The sequence below is a fragment of the Onychomys torridus genome, chromosome 1, assembly GCF_903995425.1.
Source record: "Onychomys torridus chromosome 1, mOncTor1.1, whole genome shotgun sequence".
In the NCBI taxonomy this organism is placed as follows: domain Eukaryota; kingdom Metazoa; phylum Chordata; class Mammalia; order Rodentia; family Cricetidae; genus Onychomys; species Onychomys torridus.
Genome location: NC_050443.1, coordinates 61,735,661 through 61,753,260, shown reverse-complemented (window position 1 = coordinate 61,753,260; position 17,600 = coordinate 61,735,661). Strand labels below are relative to the sequence as shown.

Genomic DNA, 17,600 nt, shown 5'->3' with positions numbered 1-17,600 from the left:
AAAAAAATTACAAACAAGGGAAATTGATTAAATAGCCAGGATAATATTGTGTAGCAATTAAGATAATTTAGTAGAAGAGCTTATAAATGCTTGGAAGTATTGATGCCATGTTATTAATTTCAGAGGTGATTATAAATGAGATATACAGCATCATTTCATTTTTTAAAAATGTGATGAATACATATACGCATATAGAAAGCTTATGTGATTAGTGCTCATCTGTGATGAGACCATAGGTTTTAAAAACATCTTTTGGGGCTACTGAAATGGCTCAGCAGGTCTAAAGATGCTTGCCCCATGTCCTGAGTTTGATCCCTGGCACCCACATAAAATTGAAGGTGAGAACTGACTCCATAGACCATCCTCTGACCCCCTACCCGCACACACAGACACAGTAATAGCAAAAAATTAAAACAGTAGTTTTCTAAGCTTACAAGTATATGTGATCTTTAGTATAATGAAGGAGAAATGTTAGAAAGCTTTAGACCTGGAGGCAGACTCCACCAGAAGATAACTTTTTGGGGACTCAGTGCCTGGCTCTTCTCTCCCAGTACTCAGAGGCTGTGAAAGGATCCTTTCCTCTCAGCCTCACAGGGCCTTGGATTGCTTCCAGCTTTTCATTATTGAAGATAATGCTAGGATTATGATCATTATATTGAAGGCCTCTTTTTTTCATATTCTCAATTATTTTCTCTGTGGTTTCCCAGAAGCGATATCACCGCGTCAGTAGGAATGAATATTTTTGTCACTCACAATATGTGCTTCCAAATTGCTGCTCAGTGGGGCTGTACCAAAACAGGCTACCAGAAAGATCTTGCCAGCACCGGGGTTTATGATTGTATTTAGTGTGTGCTAATTTTACAGGCAAAGAACAGCACCTCATTATATTACTTCAAATTTCCAGCCAGGCCGAACAATCCTCCTCATAGATCATTTATTTACTGTATTTTTACTCATGGATTTTGCCATTTATCTATTGGCATTTTCATCCCGTGCAAACTCTGTTAAGAAATAACAGTCTTTTGTTGTGCTATCCTGACTGGGGCCACTTTTTCCCTGGCTCTTGTTTCCTTTTTGGTTTTGTTTTGTTGTTGTTTTTTATTTTTGCACTCAAAGCTTTGAATGGTTATATAGTCAAACCTGTCACATCTGTGGTTTTCTTTCATGGCCTCCAAGTTTAGAGCATTCCTCTCGTGCCCCTCAAGCAGCAGGCTGATGAAGGCTTGATTCTCTTAGTCCCCGGTCTGGGTTTTTGTTTTTTAAGTTGGTCTTTCTCATAGCTGCCTTTTAACTCATCAGGGGCTCAGCACACTTCCCCACTTACTGTTGCTGGATAATCTCCTCTGTTCATTTGCTGTTCCTGATGCCATCTGCTCACTGTTCAGTCGGTATTCTCATGGCTCCTTCCGCTCTGTTCTGCAGCTGATAACGCGGAGTTTCGTTTTGTTTGTTTAGTTTTTTGTTGTTGCTGTTTTGGGGGGGGTGTGTTTGTGTTTTTGAGATAAGGGCTTACAATACACTCCAGGCTGGCTTAGAACTCACTGTGTAGCCAAAGCTGGCTGGCTTAGAACTCTGAGTAATCCTCCTGCCTCAGCCTCTCAAGTGCTGAGATTATAGGCGTGAAACACCATGCTCAGCTTATAGTCTATTTTAAATGAGGACTTCTTCAAAATGTATCTGATAGGGCTTCTCTCGTTTATAAATACGTATTTTTAAGATTTATTTATTTTTAAGACTTGTTTGTTTATTATATATACAGTGTTCTGCCTGCATATTTGCCTGCAGGCCAGAAGAGGGCACCAGATCCCATTATAGATGGTTGTGAGCCACCATGTGGTTGCTGGGAATTGAACTCAGGACCTCTGGAAGAGCAGCCAGTGCTCTTAACCTCTGAGCCATCTCTCCAGCCCCTATTTATTTCTATTTTCCTGTGTATGAGTGTTTTGCCCAAGTGTATGTATGAGCACCATCTGCATGCAGTACCTGCAGAGGCCAGAAGAGGGCATCAGAACCCCCAAACTGATAGCAGAAATGGTTGTGAGCTGTCATGGGAGTGCTGGGAACCAAACCCCGCCTCTGCAAGATCCGTAAGTGCTCTCAACAGCTAACCCATCTCTCCAGTTCCATTCTCCTCTTTCACTACTTTAAAGCTTTCCCCCCTGAAATTTCCTTTTTCACTTGTGTCTGTTTGAATGTAAGCAAAATTCTTCATAAACTTGGTATTCCATTGTGGAGAGGGACCAAGTCTTTGACACGATTGTTTCCTTTCTCAGTAAGCAGAAGCACATCCATTCAAGAATAAACACATGTGCCTGGGACTGGCAGGGGACAGGGGAGGGAAGGCAGTTTGCCAGAAGGAGAAGCAGGGCCCCTCCCCATCAGGGGTTCCCCGAAGAGGAGGAAGTATTCTCCATTCCCAGGGAGTCTCATCGGTTTTAAGCAGCAGATAAAGTGATTTTCTTCTGACAGCTCTGGAGTGGTCAAGTCTGAAGGCCCATGTCTGTAGCTTGCTTCGTAGGCCTGCAGGGGAACACATGCTGGGACAGGAAGGATGGATGCCCTTTTCTGCTCACCCGGGGGCTCTGGGCTTGCCAGCACCCACTCTATGACAGGGTCCCAATGCTGCTCAGGGCTTGCAGCCTGCTGGCTTTTCTTGTCTCAGGGTTGCCCTTGTACCCTCCTGATTTATAATGCCAGCATCATCTGTCAAGCTGTTCTCCACACTGACAACATACTAAGTGACTCAGTCCCCTTGCCTGTCAGTGACGGTGAGCCAATAACTGATAGGGTTTTCCTGTGACTTTAGGACTTTTAGAAATATTCTTTAAATGTTCCCTTTAAATTATGTGTATATGCTTATCTGAGTGTGGATTTGTGCACTGAGTACATTGCACAGAGACCCCAGAGGAGGGTGTGGGGTCCCCTGGAGCTGCAGTTACGGGTGACTGTGAGCTGCCTGACATGGGTGCGGGGCACCAAACTCATGTCCTCCACAAGAGCAGTATGTGCTCTTAACAGCTGAGCCATCTCTCTAGCCCTGACTTCAGGACTCTTAAATTATGGAAATATTAAAACTTTTTTTAAAAATAGAGAACAGAATAATAAACAGTGTGCGTATCACCTAGACTTCAGTGTTCATTGTATTGGCTCTTTCTTTATTGTTGTGATAAAAGCAACCTAGAGAAGGGTTTGTTTTGGCTCATGCTTTCTGGGTGGGCAGACAGGACGTGGCTGGCCGGTCCGGTTGCATCTGCAGACAGGAAGCAGAGAGCTGAATGCTGGTCCTCAGCACCTGCCCCCTTTATGTATTCTGAGATCCCAGCAGATAGGATGGTATCTACATTCAAGGTGTATCTTCCCGCCTCAGGTAAACCTCTTTGGAAACACTCACAGACATATAAAGAGGTGTGTCTCCTAGGTGGTTGCAAACCAAGTCAAGCTGACAATGAATATTAACCATCACATTAGCACTTCGTCATGTTTCCTCATCCTTGCTGAAGCATTTAAAAACAAATTATGTGATAATTAAAGATCTAATCATAGGCTATTTATTGCATATTTTTCTATTTTTGTACCTAAAACTACCCCCCACCAACATTTTAGGCATTTGGTTTGTGGTTGCTGCTGCTGTTGCTTGTTGGGGTCTAATTGTTCGTATCGGGCTGCCTTAGTGTAGTTAGAGTTTTCCTGCCTGGCCCAGTCAGGACAAATCTCTCTTACCCACCAGTCCCACAGTCGCCCAGACCCAACCAAGAAAGCACACAGAAACTTACATTGTTTAGAAACTGTATGGCTGTGGCAGGCTTCTTGATATCTACTTCTATCTTAAATTAACCCATTTCTGTTAGTCTATACTTTGCCACATGGCTCGTGGCTTACCAGTGTCTTTACATGTTGCTTTTCATGGCGGCAGCTGGCGGTGTCTCTCTCCAGCCTTCTACTTCCCAGAATTCTCTTCTCTCTTGTCCTGCCTATACTTCCTGCCTGGCCACTGGCCAATCAGAACTTTATTTACACAGAGCGATATCCACAGCACTTCCCCTTTTCTTTTGTTTTTAAGAAAGGTTTTAACTTTTACACAGTACAATTACATATAACAAAACAATTATCAAGCAAAAATTACAGTTACAATATTAAAGAATATATCCTATCTAATATTTGTGAGTCTAAGGTTTTATATCTAACTTATCTTTTATCATAACTGAGGAAATTATAACTATCTAGCCTTCAACCACATCAAAGACCTCAGAAGGATATAATATTACCTGAGAACCGGGAGAAGGATGTAAGCATTTTTCAGGAGTCTTGCAAGAGTAGACAGAGACAGCTGGCAGCCTGGACAGTCACCTAATGTTCCTTTGTAAAGTTGGGGCATTTGTCTTCAGCCCATAGGGCTAGAGTCTCTCGGTCACTTCTCTCAATGTCCTGTAGAATGTCTGGCAGTTTCCTCTGCAAAGCAGGAACCTGAAGGACCATTTTGTCAAGCAAAGTTTAGTGGTCACCTTTCTATGGGTCCTGCATGTCCAGTTGATCAAGCAGTCCAGGCAAGAACAGTTTCTTGCCCAAATGGCTATTTTTGCCAAGGTGAAGATAAGATATGAAGTGTCTTCAATGCCCATCCTCCTCTCTGAAGTAAATCAGTGCTGCCAGGAGCAGACATGTCTCACTGTCCAGAAAGTCTAAATTTTAAAAATATTTTAAATGCCATATTCTGTAAGTCTTTGAAGTATTTGAAGATTACCTATCTATCTGAAATATCTCTGTGTATACCTAGAAGACTTAACTAACATGGCTATGAGTATGATTATCATAGATGACTAATTATTAATCTATTTTTAATTATCCATTACAATTTAAAATGAGCTATACAAACATAATACCTTAAACATGAGTAGAAATATGCACACAGTATAACAAAATTAACTTTAAGTTTGTATCAATAGACTAAAGTCTATACCAATGTAAAACATTTTAAACAAGTTTTTGCTCTTTAGAAGTAAGTTCCTTAATCTACCCTTTTGTCCTATTATATCTATATCCTATCCCCTTTTCTTCTTTAGAAAGAGATCGCATTTATAATCAACCTGCTTTATTGGGGCCATTTGTAGTTAGAGTTTTCCTGCCTGGCCCAGTCAGGACAAATCTCTCTTAGCCACCAGTCCCACAGTAGCTCAGACCCAACCAAGAAAGCACACAGAAACTTACATTGTTTAGAAACTGTATGGCTGTGGCAGGCTTCTTGTTATCTACTTCTATCTTAAATTAACCCATTTCTGTTAGTCTATACTTTGCCACATGGCTTGTGGCTTACCAGTGTCTTTACATGTTGCTTTCCATGGCGGCGGCTGGCGGTGTCTTTCTCCAGCCTTCTACTTCCCAGAATTCTCTTCTCTCTTGTCCTGCCTATACTTCCTGCCTGGCCACTGGCCAATCAGAACTTTATTTACACAGAGCGATATCCACAGCACCTTAGACCTCTTTATATGGCATGAGCTGGCTCTGAACTTTCAATTCGGTCACCTCAGCCTCCCAAGTTATGGGGTGCCAGGCATGCACCACCAAACCCAGCCTCATTTCCCTTTTTCATGGCATTAACTTCCAAGTTCTTGAATCCCTTTAATGGAGTTTGTGGATTTTCCCTTGGGTATCTTCAGTGGGGGGAGTTGTGGCTATTAGGTACTGTTAACCAGAGGATTGCAAATTTGTGCTTTCTCTTAGTTACTGCATCCAGCTAGCATCAGTAACTTTGAAACTGCTTCCAGTCTGACTGTGGCCATAGTGTTTATTGGAAAGGGGGATTTCTTATCTTTGTTTCCTTTTAATGACAGATAAAGATTTTCTGCCATTTGTACCTAATTTATAGGCTTAAAATGGATACAAAATAATAAAGGTAGCTACTGAATATGACCAGGAATAAGATTAAAATAAGTCCTAATAACTGTTCCTGCATGTTCAGTTTGCAGAGAAATTCCAGGAGGTAAAAGAAGCTGCCAGACTCGCCAGAGACAAGTCCCAGGAGAAAATCGAGACCTCGAGTGATCATTCCCAAGTAAGTCATTTGTCCCTGAAATAAATATGAATGTGATCAGTAATTGAGATCCCTTATTCCTTGTCACTCTTGGCAAGAAACAGGTAATTTTAGCAGCAGGGCATGCTGAAGGCATTTTTCAGCTGTTAGCCTGCTCTCCAAGAGATGAAGTGACATGTTTTTATGAGACTTTGGAACTTGTCTGGTGTAGAACTGTATTCTTGACAGAGAACTGTTGGTGCATGCAGAGTTGCCTGTTCCCAGGCCAGGAAAAGCTGTTCAGTCACACACACATCATGATGTAACTAGTGGTAGATGCTTACTTAGCCTGTTCAAGACCAGGCTTTGTGCCCAAGCTGCAGAAGGGGTGGCGGGGGCTTGGTTAGTATATAGTGTCTGTATTAAGGCCCATCATGCTAGGTCAAGGGCAAGGCTTTCCTTGAGGAGAGGCAGTGTGAGTGGTGAGGCAATGTCTGATGCTGTTGGGAAGTCCATGGTGAGGTGTTCTTCAGTGACTGCAGACACCTCCTGCTCACTAGGGAAAACGCTTAACAGATGGGAGGTGGTATTCCCGCACACTCTATGTCTGAAGAGACCTGGCTTTGCCAGGATTTGAGTAGTCTGTGTGCTTAAAAGTGTGATAATGATGGCTGTAAAAGACCCATTGAACCTGAGATTTAAAAAATACTAGCATGCCTGGTGTCTTTGTTGATGAGAGAAGTCTTGACCATCTTATAGGTAGGGACAAGGAAAGGGAGACTCCAGGAGCAGACATGGGATTTGGAGTAAGCATGGTGGTTGAGCCAGACAACCTGGGTATCTGCCTTGTATACTTCTGCATCAGGTATGGAGATAAAGCCTGGAGATTTATCTGTGGGATAATTATCTGTGGGATGCTGTGGGACTGGGAATTCCTCATTATCATCCATTTCATTAGCTAGGTGGTCAGCAGACATTGGAGTTGTTATATGACTACTGATGTGGAGTTGGCATGAACATGATGTAAGAGCGTGCTGCGGGATGTGTCTCAGGAGGGTGCTGGGCGGGGGAAGAACTCCTTGGCCTGGGTAGCTGTGGTACAAGTGAGGAAGGGTTGGCTAGAGGGCACAGTGCCTAGGAAAGGACCAGGAAGACCAGACACCTGAAATAGTCGTGTTCAACACCCGACCTGACCACGAGCCAAACAGAATAGCTGAATCCTGGGAAGTAAGGAAAAGAGGAGGTCAGGAGCCAGAGCTCTGGGCAGGAGATCCCTCAGCAATCACTCAGGATGAGAGAGTCTGCCGGGGCCCTGGTTTTGCCAGCAGACTTGGTGGCTGGGATGACCCAGACCGGCAGGGCTAGGTCTGTCTTGGGGTGCATGCCCACACTTTGTCTTGGGCTTGCTGTAAAAAAGACACTCCAGGTATGTTTATGGGATTGACTATATGCCAGGCTTCAGGTGGACGGGAACTTCCCTGGACCTTTCTAAATAGTTCTTAATCCAAGTGGTAGCTTGAGTTAGTGGAGTAATTATTGAGTAATCACCTAGGGTAAGTTCTTGAAATGGAAATGTGGGTAGAAACTATAGACATTCTCTCTCTCTCTCTCTCTCTCTCTCTCTCTCTCTCTCTCTCTCCCTCTCTCTTTGGTTTTTCAAGATAGGGTTTCTTTGTGTAGCTTTGCGCCTTTCCTGGAACTCACTCTGTAGCCCAGGTTGGCCTCGAACTCACAGAGATCCACCTGGCTCTGCCTCCCGAGTGCTGGGATTAAAGGCGTGCACCACCACACCTAGCCTCTGTCTTTTTTTAAATTTTACATTTATTCATGATGGGTATGTGTATCTGTATGTCACGTGTTGGGGTGGCCAAGGAGACCAGTAGTATCAGATCCACTGGAGCTGGGGTTGCAGGCTGTCATAAATCACCTGATATACATGCTGGCAATTGACCTGGGGTCCTCTGGAAGAATACCACACACTCTTAACCACTGAGCCATCTCTCCGACCCCCACGCCCCATGGGCATTTTTAAAGCTTCCTCAGAAATGGTTCCTGGTATATAGAGTTCTAATACACTGTCTTTTTCTGAATACCACATTTTATAGTAATATCTTTAAATATCTGAATTTATCTAAAATATTTTGTTTTAAGATTATCTTGTTGGATAAATGTACCTAATAGGATATTAAGCAGAAATGGGTTTTTGTCTCTTGAGCCTTAGATTTTATTCATCTTTGTGGATCCTTCATTGTCTGTTTTTCTTGTTCTGAACCATCAGCTGCTTATTTTTGTGAATATTTTCAATGCATGAACACTCTGACCAAGCTTTTCCAATAGTTAAGAATTTCTATACAGCCAAATTACAAAAACATTTATTATAGGTTTTGTGCATATTTGACAATAAAAGCAATACCACATAGCACACTATCAAGAAAGAAATAAAGCGCCCCCCCCCCCACTTAGGCTATGTTTGTAGCTCAGCAGTAGAACAAGCACAAGGCCCTGAGTTTAAACCCCAGCACTGGAAGCTCAAGGCCATGTGCTGTATCGCCAGTGGAAGATGGGTTGGTAGTATTTGAAAGTATGTGTTTTTATTATACCTCGGTAGTACACTTTTTGTATTACTCCTTTTAACCTTTTAAGAAAATACTTTGTAAGTCATGATCATTTCCTCCTGGTTTCCAAGTATTCACTTTCAAAACTGCTTTAATGCCATAGTAATATTCTAGTTTGTATCATGACTTATTCCCTTAACCTCTTACAATTTGGGACAGCTGGTTGTTTTTTTTGTTTTTGTTTGTTTTTCTCACTAACATAAATACCATGGTGATGAACATCCCTCCCCATCTTTGAGCATTTGATCATTCTCTGCAGGATAAATTCTGGAAATGGAAACACGGGTTGAGGTGTGGGCCTTTAAGGAATTGAGGTGTCTACTCAGCCTACAGCAATGTTGAGTTCCCATTCCCACCAGCAGTGAGTAAGGCTTTTTCTTCCCACACCTCACTAAGAAAATTTGTTGATTTGACAGATGGAAAGTGTACCTCCATCGGCTTTTTTCATTTCTAGAGACACTGAATGTTTTTATGCTATTGGTTATATGCATTTCTCTTTTTAAAATTATCAATAGTCTTTCTGTCCTTTTAAAAAGAGTTAAAGTATTCATACATTGTTCTCTAAGGGCTTTACATATTTTAATATACTATTAAATATGTAACACAACATTTTTACTAATTCTTTGAGACTTTCATACGATGTATTTTGATCATATTCACCCCCCAGTTCCTCCCATATTCACCCCCACCTCCCCTCCCAACTTTAGTCCTCTCTCGCTTTCTTCCTTCCTTTCTTTTTTCTTAAATACCCACCACATCCAGTTTGTGCTACTCTTATGCTTTTGGATGTGACACTGTCCCCTGGCCCACGGCTGACCTACCTGGGGCCACACCCTTAGAGAAAACCCATTCTCTCTCCTCCACAAGACAGTCAGTAGCTCCTCAGTTAGAGGGAAGGGCTCTTGAACCCCGCCCTCCGTGCTTGACTATTGACTGGCTTGGTCATATGCTTGGTCAGACAGCCACAGCTGCTGGCTTTACATACTTAATATGTGTGAAAATTTAGGACGTATATTTTATAATGAACCTCAATGCCCAAGTGTTTGGTTTTGGCCCCCGGTTTCTGCTGCCTGCCCCATGTTTTAAAGGAAATCCAAGGTATCTTAATAGATCCAAAAATATTTCAGTATGTAACTCTAAAAAGTGAAGATTCTTGGGTCAGAGAGATGGCTCAGCAGGTAAGAGTTCTTGCCATACAAGCCTGATGAGCTGAATGACTTCTGCTGAGTCCAAGGAACCTGCAGTTGAGAGAATGGATTCCTGAAAGTTGTTCTCTAAACCTCCATGTGCATGTTTACACATGTGAATAAACTCTTAATTTTAACTTAAGAAAATGACTCAAGAGATTTTCAACATGGAAAAGATCTTTAAATTTCACTTTTAATACCTGCTGCTTATATTTTCCCTGGGGTTTTGTTTGCATTTTAATTTTATTTATGACTTCTGTTTCATAGTGCAGAAATTTAAGTTAGTCAGATTTATACATTATTCTCTTCACACTGCCTCTATGCCTATTGGAGGCTAAATAAGATCTCAGATCTTATTCAAGACTAGATGAGGTTTTCCTCCTGGTAGTTTGGGTTATTACAAAAAACCACTTCAGGATATTCATAAGAATGCTAAGCGGTAGGGAAGCCAGCAAACATTGTATCTGGTTCCTGTGTTTTTAATAAATACATTGGTCTAACTCTCCATAGCCGGGATCTGTAATCAGCTCTGTTTCTGATACCCTTTCTGTATCCTCAAGGATTTGCTATTCCTCAGGCTCTTTGTTTTTAAAGCAATCCCTTTGCCAATTGTAACTTCTGTCCTGGGGTATTTAGAGGACCAGGTATTCAAGCTTGGCAGGCAGGGATTGAACACAGAAAATAGGAACATAAAGTTTGAATTAAAAAGCTCTGAGTGGTGGCCCAGGTATTATCTTGTCAGTAAATTGCAGTCTTTATGAACTCTGTGTGATGTGTTTGGGGTCTTTAAGCCCTAGGATTATTATTTTGCTCAGCCTTTTTGCTGATTGGTCTACACTGCATTCTGGTTCATTGAGTCGGTTTGTCCAGACTCATAAACACATATTTTCTCATTATGCCTAATTTGCTGCCTATGTAAGGACAAGCAGTAACATGTGAAGATAATTCACTTTGGCCAGGAATCTGGGCGTGAAACCCCATCTTCCACTCAGGCATCCAGCGTCAACGGAACGGATGATGAGAAGGCCTCGCATGCTAGTCCAGCGGACACACACCTCAAGTCTGAGAATGACAAATTGAAGATCGCTTTGACGCAGAGGTGAGGCTGCCTCCAAATCCACTCTGTTCTTTATGCTCTGCTTTTCCTGGAAGCCTTTCCTGCTGGGCAGGGTTTCTAGAACTGGAAGAGAAGACTGTCTTGCTCGGAGAATCACATTTTACTTCCTCCTCGGAGGAAGACCAGTTGGCTTCACTGTCTGTCAGGCCAGTCATTCAGTGTGTATGAATGTGTTAGTGTGAGGAGGATAGAATTATGTGTGAATGTGTGTGAGAGAGTCTGTTTTGTTTTTAAAGGGCAACATTTACCATTTATTCATCTAGGACAAGAAAGAGTTAAACATCCAAGAGAAGCATATAAAACCCTAAGAAATGTCAGCTCTCTCTTTGAAAAGCCAACACCCACGCTTTCAGGTGTGCCCTGTGCCTTCCTGTTAACCACTGTGCTTAGGATCTATGAAAAATACCTTTCAGTAAACTCCAATTCTGCTTTAAAAAAATCTAAAATATGAAAAGTAATATGAAATCACATACAAAATCAATAATAATCTATCTATAAAAAGGATAGGATAGTATTTGAAAAAGAAGTTTCCTTTTCAGAATTAACTAGAACCATAAATCCATGGGAATAAAGTTGGTGGTGAGGAGTGTCCAGGATGACGTCAGCACGTGGTTTCAGCTGGTGTTTTGAAGCAGGATCTTTAGCATGAGCCCCGACCTCGTTCTGTAGCTGAGGACAGTCTTGAACTCCAGTCTTCCTGCCTCTGCTTCATAAACATGCATCACTCTTAAGTGATTTTTGAGGGTCACAAATGAATGACTTAACACATAAACACATATGATTTCTTGTCTTTAAAAATATTTATGGGGAAAGAAGAGAGGGAAAAATTTTATGGAGACTCCAGAGATGGCTCACCGATAAGAGTGCTCGTTACTCTTGCAGAGAACTTGAGTTCCGTTGCCAAAACCCACACCAGGTGCCCCATGATTGCCTGCAACTCCAGCTGCAGGGGATCCAGCACTTTCTTTGGCCTCTGAGACCCCGGCACACATGTGGCACACACACAAATAAAAACACGTCTTTCAAAATATTTATAGTTAACACATAGTTCTACATACTTACTGCATACAGCATGACATCAAATGAATATAATGTGTGATCATCAACTCAGAGTCAGCTGTCCTTCACTCCAAACCCAGGTGGTTCCAGTTGAGAAGAGGTAGGACACAGGGTGGTTCTCAAGGTTTGGGTTTCTTCTAAGTGGTTCTGTACGTTAACAGGACACCTGTACTGATGGCAAAAAGACTTACATTTTAAATGACACCACAAGCTATTGTGTTTCTGGGTCTTCGGGACTGGCCTTGATACCTGCAGAATTACTCTGCTCACCTGGCTGGGGCTTTGGCCAGATGCCTTCAGTCTTGTCCTTGTGGCTAAGAAGATTCTCTGCTCTACTTGACTTCCCCAAGTCAGAGCCGGCTCACCTTCAGACCTGTCCTATCTCAATTCCCGCACTGGACTCTTGAGGACACGAGGCACAGTTAGTAAACAGACTCCCTCCCAAGGTCACGTGGCTAAGGCGAGCCTTTCCATCTCCCAGGCCTGCCTTCTTTGCACTTATCCTGCAGATGGTCTGAGCCAGCCGCTGGCCCAGCTGGGGCCCCCAAAAGGGCCGCCATTCACTGGCCTCGCTTAGCATCCTGCCTGCTGCTCGGAACTTACCTCCTGTGGGCTGACCTAGAAATTCCAGAAAGCACAAGAGACTTTGAGATCCCACCTTCTGCGTCTGGATGCTGGTTCTTTTTAGGTGCTTCAAAGACAAAACTGACCAGTCTCTTTTCTTACCTATCTTTGGTTGTTTAAGTCACAGTGGGATGCCCAGATGAAAATATTCCAACCCCAGAAATAAATGTTTTCAAATCCAAGTTCAGTGAAAAGGAAGTTAAAGGGACAGCCATGAAGCCATTCCCCTAAATCTGCATAATTTTCAGCCATTACCTCTAAAATTAATCAGATAAAAACATGTTACTGGGTTTTTTATTCAGCCTGCGGCATTTAAACCTGAAAGCATGCATTTCCCAATCAAATCATAGATTTATGAGGCAGTAGATAGAAAGATAACACTGTTCAGATATGGTGTCTATATTTAAATATTTTTCTTCCAGTCATTAGAAAATGGGCATTCCTCAGCTGAACAGAAATTCTCTTTGTGTGTGTGTGTGCAGGTTCCTGTGTGTAGAAGTGAATATATATGTGTGGGCGTGTTGTGTGTATGCATGTATGTGAAGGCCAAAAGTCAACTTAGTATGCTGCTCCTCAGGAATCATCTACCTCGGAGACAGAGACAGACATCGAATTACTGTATGTGTCTGTAGAGAGCGAGACTGACTTACTGTGTGTCTGTGTGTGTGGGGTATGTGCATGCATGTGGGGTGGCATGCACCTATGTGGACATACAGAAACCAGAGGGGACGCTGGCGTTTTTCTCTATCACTTTCTACCTTATTTTTTGAGTCAAGGTTTCTTGCTGAAACTGGAAGCTCCCCATTTGGCTGGGCTGGCCCAACCTTGGATACGGTTTCTGTGATCCAGTTCTGTCTCTGCCCCTCAAAGCTGGGATCCCAGGCACATGTGGCTACCTTTGCCCAGCTTTTACATGGATGCTGGGGATTGGAACTCTGGGCCTCTTGCTTTCACAGCAAGCACTCTTATCCCGTGATACTTTTCAGCCCCATTTTTATTGTTCTGTTTTATTTTAGACAGGGTCTCTCTGTAGCTCTGGCTGTTCTGGAACTCTCTCTGTAGACCAGGCTGGCCTCGAACTCACAGAGATCCCCCTGCCTCTGCTTTCCGAGTGCTGGGATTAAAGGCGTGCGCCACCACCACCACTTGGCCCTTGCCCCTCTTCTAAGGCAACTCTTTAAGATTACTGGGTAAAGTGACATGTTCCCACTAGCAAGAGACTCCAGGCTCCCTGACAGCAGTTGGTGGGAACGAACCCAACGTGAATGAGCTGACTGGTAGACAAGGGTTGGAGCTTCCCTCGGAGTGAACTGAGGAAGGGCAGCGTTCCCATTCCCCGGCAGATGGAGGTGCGGTGTGGTGGATACCACTCCTGATCTCTGCCCTCACTCGTCCCCCTACAGTGCTGCCAATGTGAAGAAGTGGGAGATTGAGCTGCAAACCCTGCGGGAGAGCAATGCCCGGCTGACCACAGCCCTGCAGGAGTCGGCGGCCAGCGTAGAGCAATGGAAGAGACAGTTCTCCATCTGCAGAGATGAGAATGACCGGCTCCGCAGCAAGGTGGGCCTCAGCTGCCCTCGGGACAGAGGGCCGGCCGGCCGGAGTGGGCCGCAGGAGATGAGCCGCTGAAGGCCCTTTTCCTCTGTCCTCGTTAGCCTCCACCCCACAGGCGGGACAAAAACATTTTTACCTCCTCCTTGAACATCTTTCTGCCTTTCTTAGTGGGATCAATGGTATCAGTGATTGACCTTGCATTCCTAAGGAAGAGAAAAGTGAAGCAAAACCCCCTCCCAAGGGCCCCCCATAGTCCTCCAGGCTGGCCTTTTGCTGTAGGTGAGATTCCCTTAGCATGTCTGTGGCTTGGACTCTCCAGTGGAGGAAAGGGAACCCGAGGATAAATGAGAAAATTGATCCAGGATGCTGAGGAGTCTATTTCCACAGAAACCATGCTCCCATCCAAATCATTTTTTCTAAAAATGTAAATTTGGAAGCAAAAGGAGGAATATACGTTTAAATAGGAGAACGGTGGGTATCAACTGTGCATGCTTTCTGTTGTCCTGCTCTGATGACTGAGGGTTTAAATTTTCCTCACAGTTCCCCTGTAACCAACCTTCCAGTCACCTTCATCAGCACTGATATGGTAGTCTGGAATGCGCAGAGATGCCCCTGGAGAGGTTCTCAGCTTTCTGTGTAGACTGTATTATGTGTGAGCCCACAGGGCTTCAGAGAATGCTCTGAAAGTGCGCAGTTTGGGGGGGGACCTGTCCGTTGACCCACATGTATCCTTTGCCCTGACTGGCCTGGGCATAGCCACTGTGGTGGAGCCCGACTCCATCACCTTCCTTGAGTGCTAATTACCACAGAGCTACCTTCTGTCACTTTTATTTCCCATCCCTGTGATGAGCGTGCTGACAGTCAGGGCACCGGGCCAGTTGCTGACTTTGCGTGTTCCTTTCTGAGCCCTGGCTGATCTGCCTGCTGGAGGGTTCGATTGTTGCTCCTTCTCAAGCAAAGAGCTGATTTTCTCCCTCTGGTGGGAGCCTGGTAGCCAAATGCAGTGCTGAGGTGTGGGGTAATGTCACCCAGAGCCCGAGAGGGCATGGGCCTCCCTAGGATGAGCTCTTTGAGACCTTGATTTCCAGGCTGGAGGTAGAAGTTGGGATCCTCGGTGCCAGCGGGGCTGAGGGTTTAGGTCCTGAGGCTTGGTGTGGCCACTGCTAAGAAGAGGCCTTGTGTCAAAGACTGCTTTTGTCTGGGTGTAGCCATCAGTGTGGCTGCTTTGGATTCTATATTGGCTCCACTCCTGCTATCCGCTCTGCACACACATTTTGGTTTCCAAGAAATGCTGAGCCACTGATGACAGTGTCAGTATATGAGGGCTCTGTACTCTGCCTGATTAGCTCTTTTCCAGGGTCACTACTGGAGTTTGCTAGTCAATCTTGAAGACAATACCCCCACACACTGCTCCCCAGCCAGGACCCTTCTGTGGATGTCAGTGGGCGGGGGGGGGTCATCTTGAGCTGCAGTGATTGAGATGTCTTTGATTGCCTGTCCAGCAGCATTGTTAAATTCTACTCAGCCACCTTAAACCCTTGAGATGAAACTGAGTCATTCAGAACATGATTAAAATGATGTCAAAGCCATTCTTAGGGAAAACCGATCAATTCAGGGGACGTCTGGCCTGGGACAGATACGTAAAGTGATCCTGAACCTGCTCCCACGTGGCCATAAAGAAACGCAGAAGCCCAGCACATTGGCTGCGTTTCATGCCTTGCTGGCCCCGGCGGGCTGAAGTAACCAACCTCAGGCAAGCAGGGGCAGACACACAGGGGAGCTGCATGGTGCCTGCTGGGGGAAAGCAGAGAAGTGGGGTCGTCCATGGCTCGTTTGAAACGAGAGCATAGAAGGAGTCATGGCAAGCTGGTGTCCGATGACGAAACCTCACCCTCACCCCAATTGTCCTTTAAGATCGAGCAGCTGGAAGAACAGTGCAGTGAGATAAAGAGGGGGAAGGAGAAGAACACCCAGCTGAAGAGCAGGATTGAGGAGCTGGAGACAGAGCTACGAGAAAAGGAGGTGGTGAGTAAAGAGCGCTGAGTCGGGCCCTTGGCGACCCTGGCCTTGCATGGTGACCTCTGTGACGACCTGCGCCCCTGGCAACTGCCTGGACCCCAGCACAGGGAATCAGAACTTGCATCATGGCTCGGCTTCTCCAGAACCCAAACCTCATACTGGCCCTTGCAGCATCATATCTATGGCGCTCTAGAGTGAACTGAGGGTGGCGGACGTAGCTCAGGAGGTTGAGTGCTTGCCTAGCATGCAGGAAGCCTTGGGCTTTGATCCCCAGGACCATGTAAACCCACCCAGAGCTCGGGTGTAGAGGCAGGAGGATCAGGAGTTCAAAGGCCGTCTTCACTGAGGCCAGCCTGGGATGCATAAGATGCTACCTGGGAAAAGGGAAAAAAGGAGACTTCCCAAAAGCCCTGGACGGTCTTAAAGATCACCCACCAGCAGAAGAGGCGTCTGCAGTCAGGCTGCCACAACTTGGGTTTCCATTCTCACGGGCATTTCTATTCCGGGAGGCAGAACACTGGGACATGGCAAGGTAGCAAATCCTCCCTAGGCCTCAGTTTTCCCCACTACAAAACAGCATTTACAGTTTGTCAGATTTCATGATATGATGCATCTAATACACCACACCCTTAGAGTCAACTGATGCTTCAGAATGATACTCCTCCATTGTTTTAAATCTGGGGTGTGTGTGTGTGTGTGTGTGTGTGTGTTTAAATTTTTCTGTCTCCCCCAGGAGTTGAAAGATCTCCGAAAACAAAGTGAAATCATACCTCAGCTTATGTCCGAGTGTGAATATGTCTCTGAGAAATTAGAGGTAAGGGGATGTGAGTTGGTCCTGAGGTGATTGGCATGTCCCCAATTTCTCCACTCTACCTCAGTTCTACAGCTAGGAGGGTCAAGGGTGGGTTTCTGCTTACCAAATGCTATGATTGTGTATCATGAGCACCCCTGGGGGCTGCCTCAACAGTGTTGGGTTTTGGGTTTCCCCACTTAACACTTGTTTGAGCACAGAGAGTGGGTGACTATTTGTCACCCACAGAAAATCCCTGCAGAACCACAGCCGATTAAGAAAGGGGCAGATGGGTAGCCTGGATGTACCGGGTCAGGTACAAGTTCACCTTGGCCGCTCCCCAGCTCGTGACTTTGGGTGCCGACCTTAGACAGGCCTTCTTCAGTGGCATCCCCTTCCTGTCTGCAAAATGAAGGGTTTTCTTCACCCCTGGTGTCTCCTCACTTCAGTCCCCTTGACATACACAAGGGGCACTTTCTTGAATTGCACAACCCCAGTTACAACTGTTTTGGTAGCCAGTTTCTGGGCACATGTTCAAGGAAATCCTAGTTCAAGCCCACAGAATAAAAAGCTCTTCTATGGCACTCAGATCCTCCCTCACAAAGGGCTGGAGGTTAGCCAGGGGCCG

At 44.8% G+C, this 17,600-nt stretch overlaps 1 protein-coding gene across 2 annotated transcripts in view; it reads left to right on the top strand.

Annotated features, from left to right (window-relative positions):
• Positions 1–17,600, top strand: part of Homer2 (homer scaffold protein 2) — a 91,746-nt gene that overhangs the window by 73,024 nt on the left and 1,122 nt on the right. Inside the window, exons 4-8 of one of the 2 annotated variants that reach the window (XM_036199884.1) lie at positions 5,957–6,049; positions 10,769–10,908; positions 14,013–14,169; positions 16,078–16,188; positions 16,916–16,996. In XM_036199884.1, coding sequence (XP_036055777.1) covers positions 5,957–6,049; positions 10,769–10,908; positions 14,013–14,169; positions 16,078–16,188; positions 16,916–16,996 — 582 coding nt within the window. The remainder of the gene's footprint in view (positions 1–5,956; positions 6,050–10,768; positions 10,909–14,012; positions 14,170–16,077; positions 16,189–16,915; positions 16,997–17,600) is intronic. The other variant, XM_036199892.1, reaches the window with a different exon arrangement.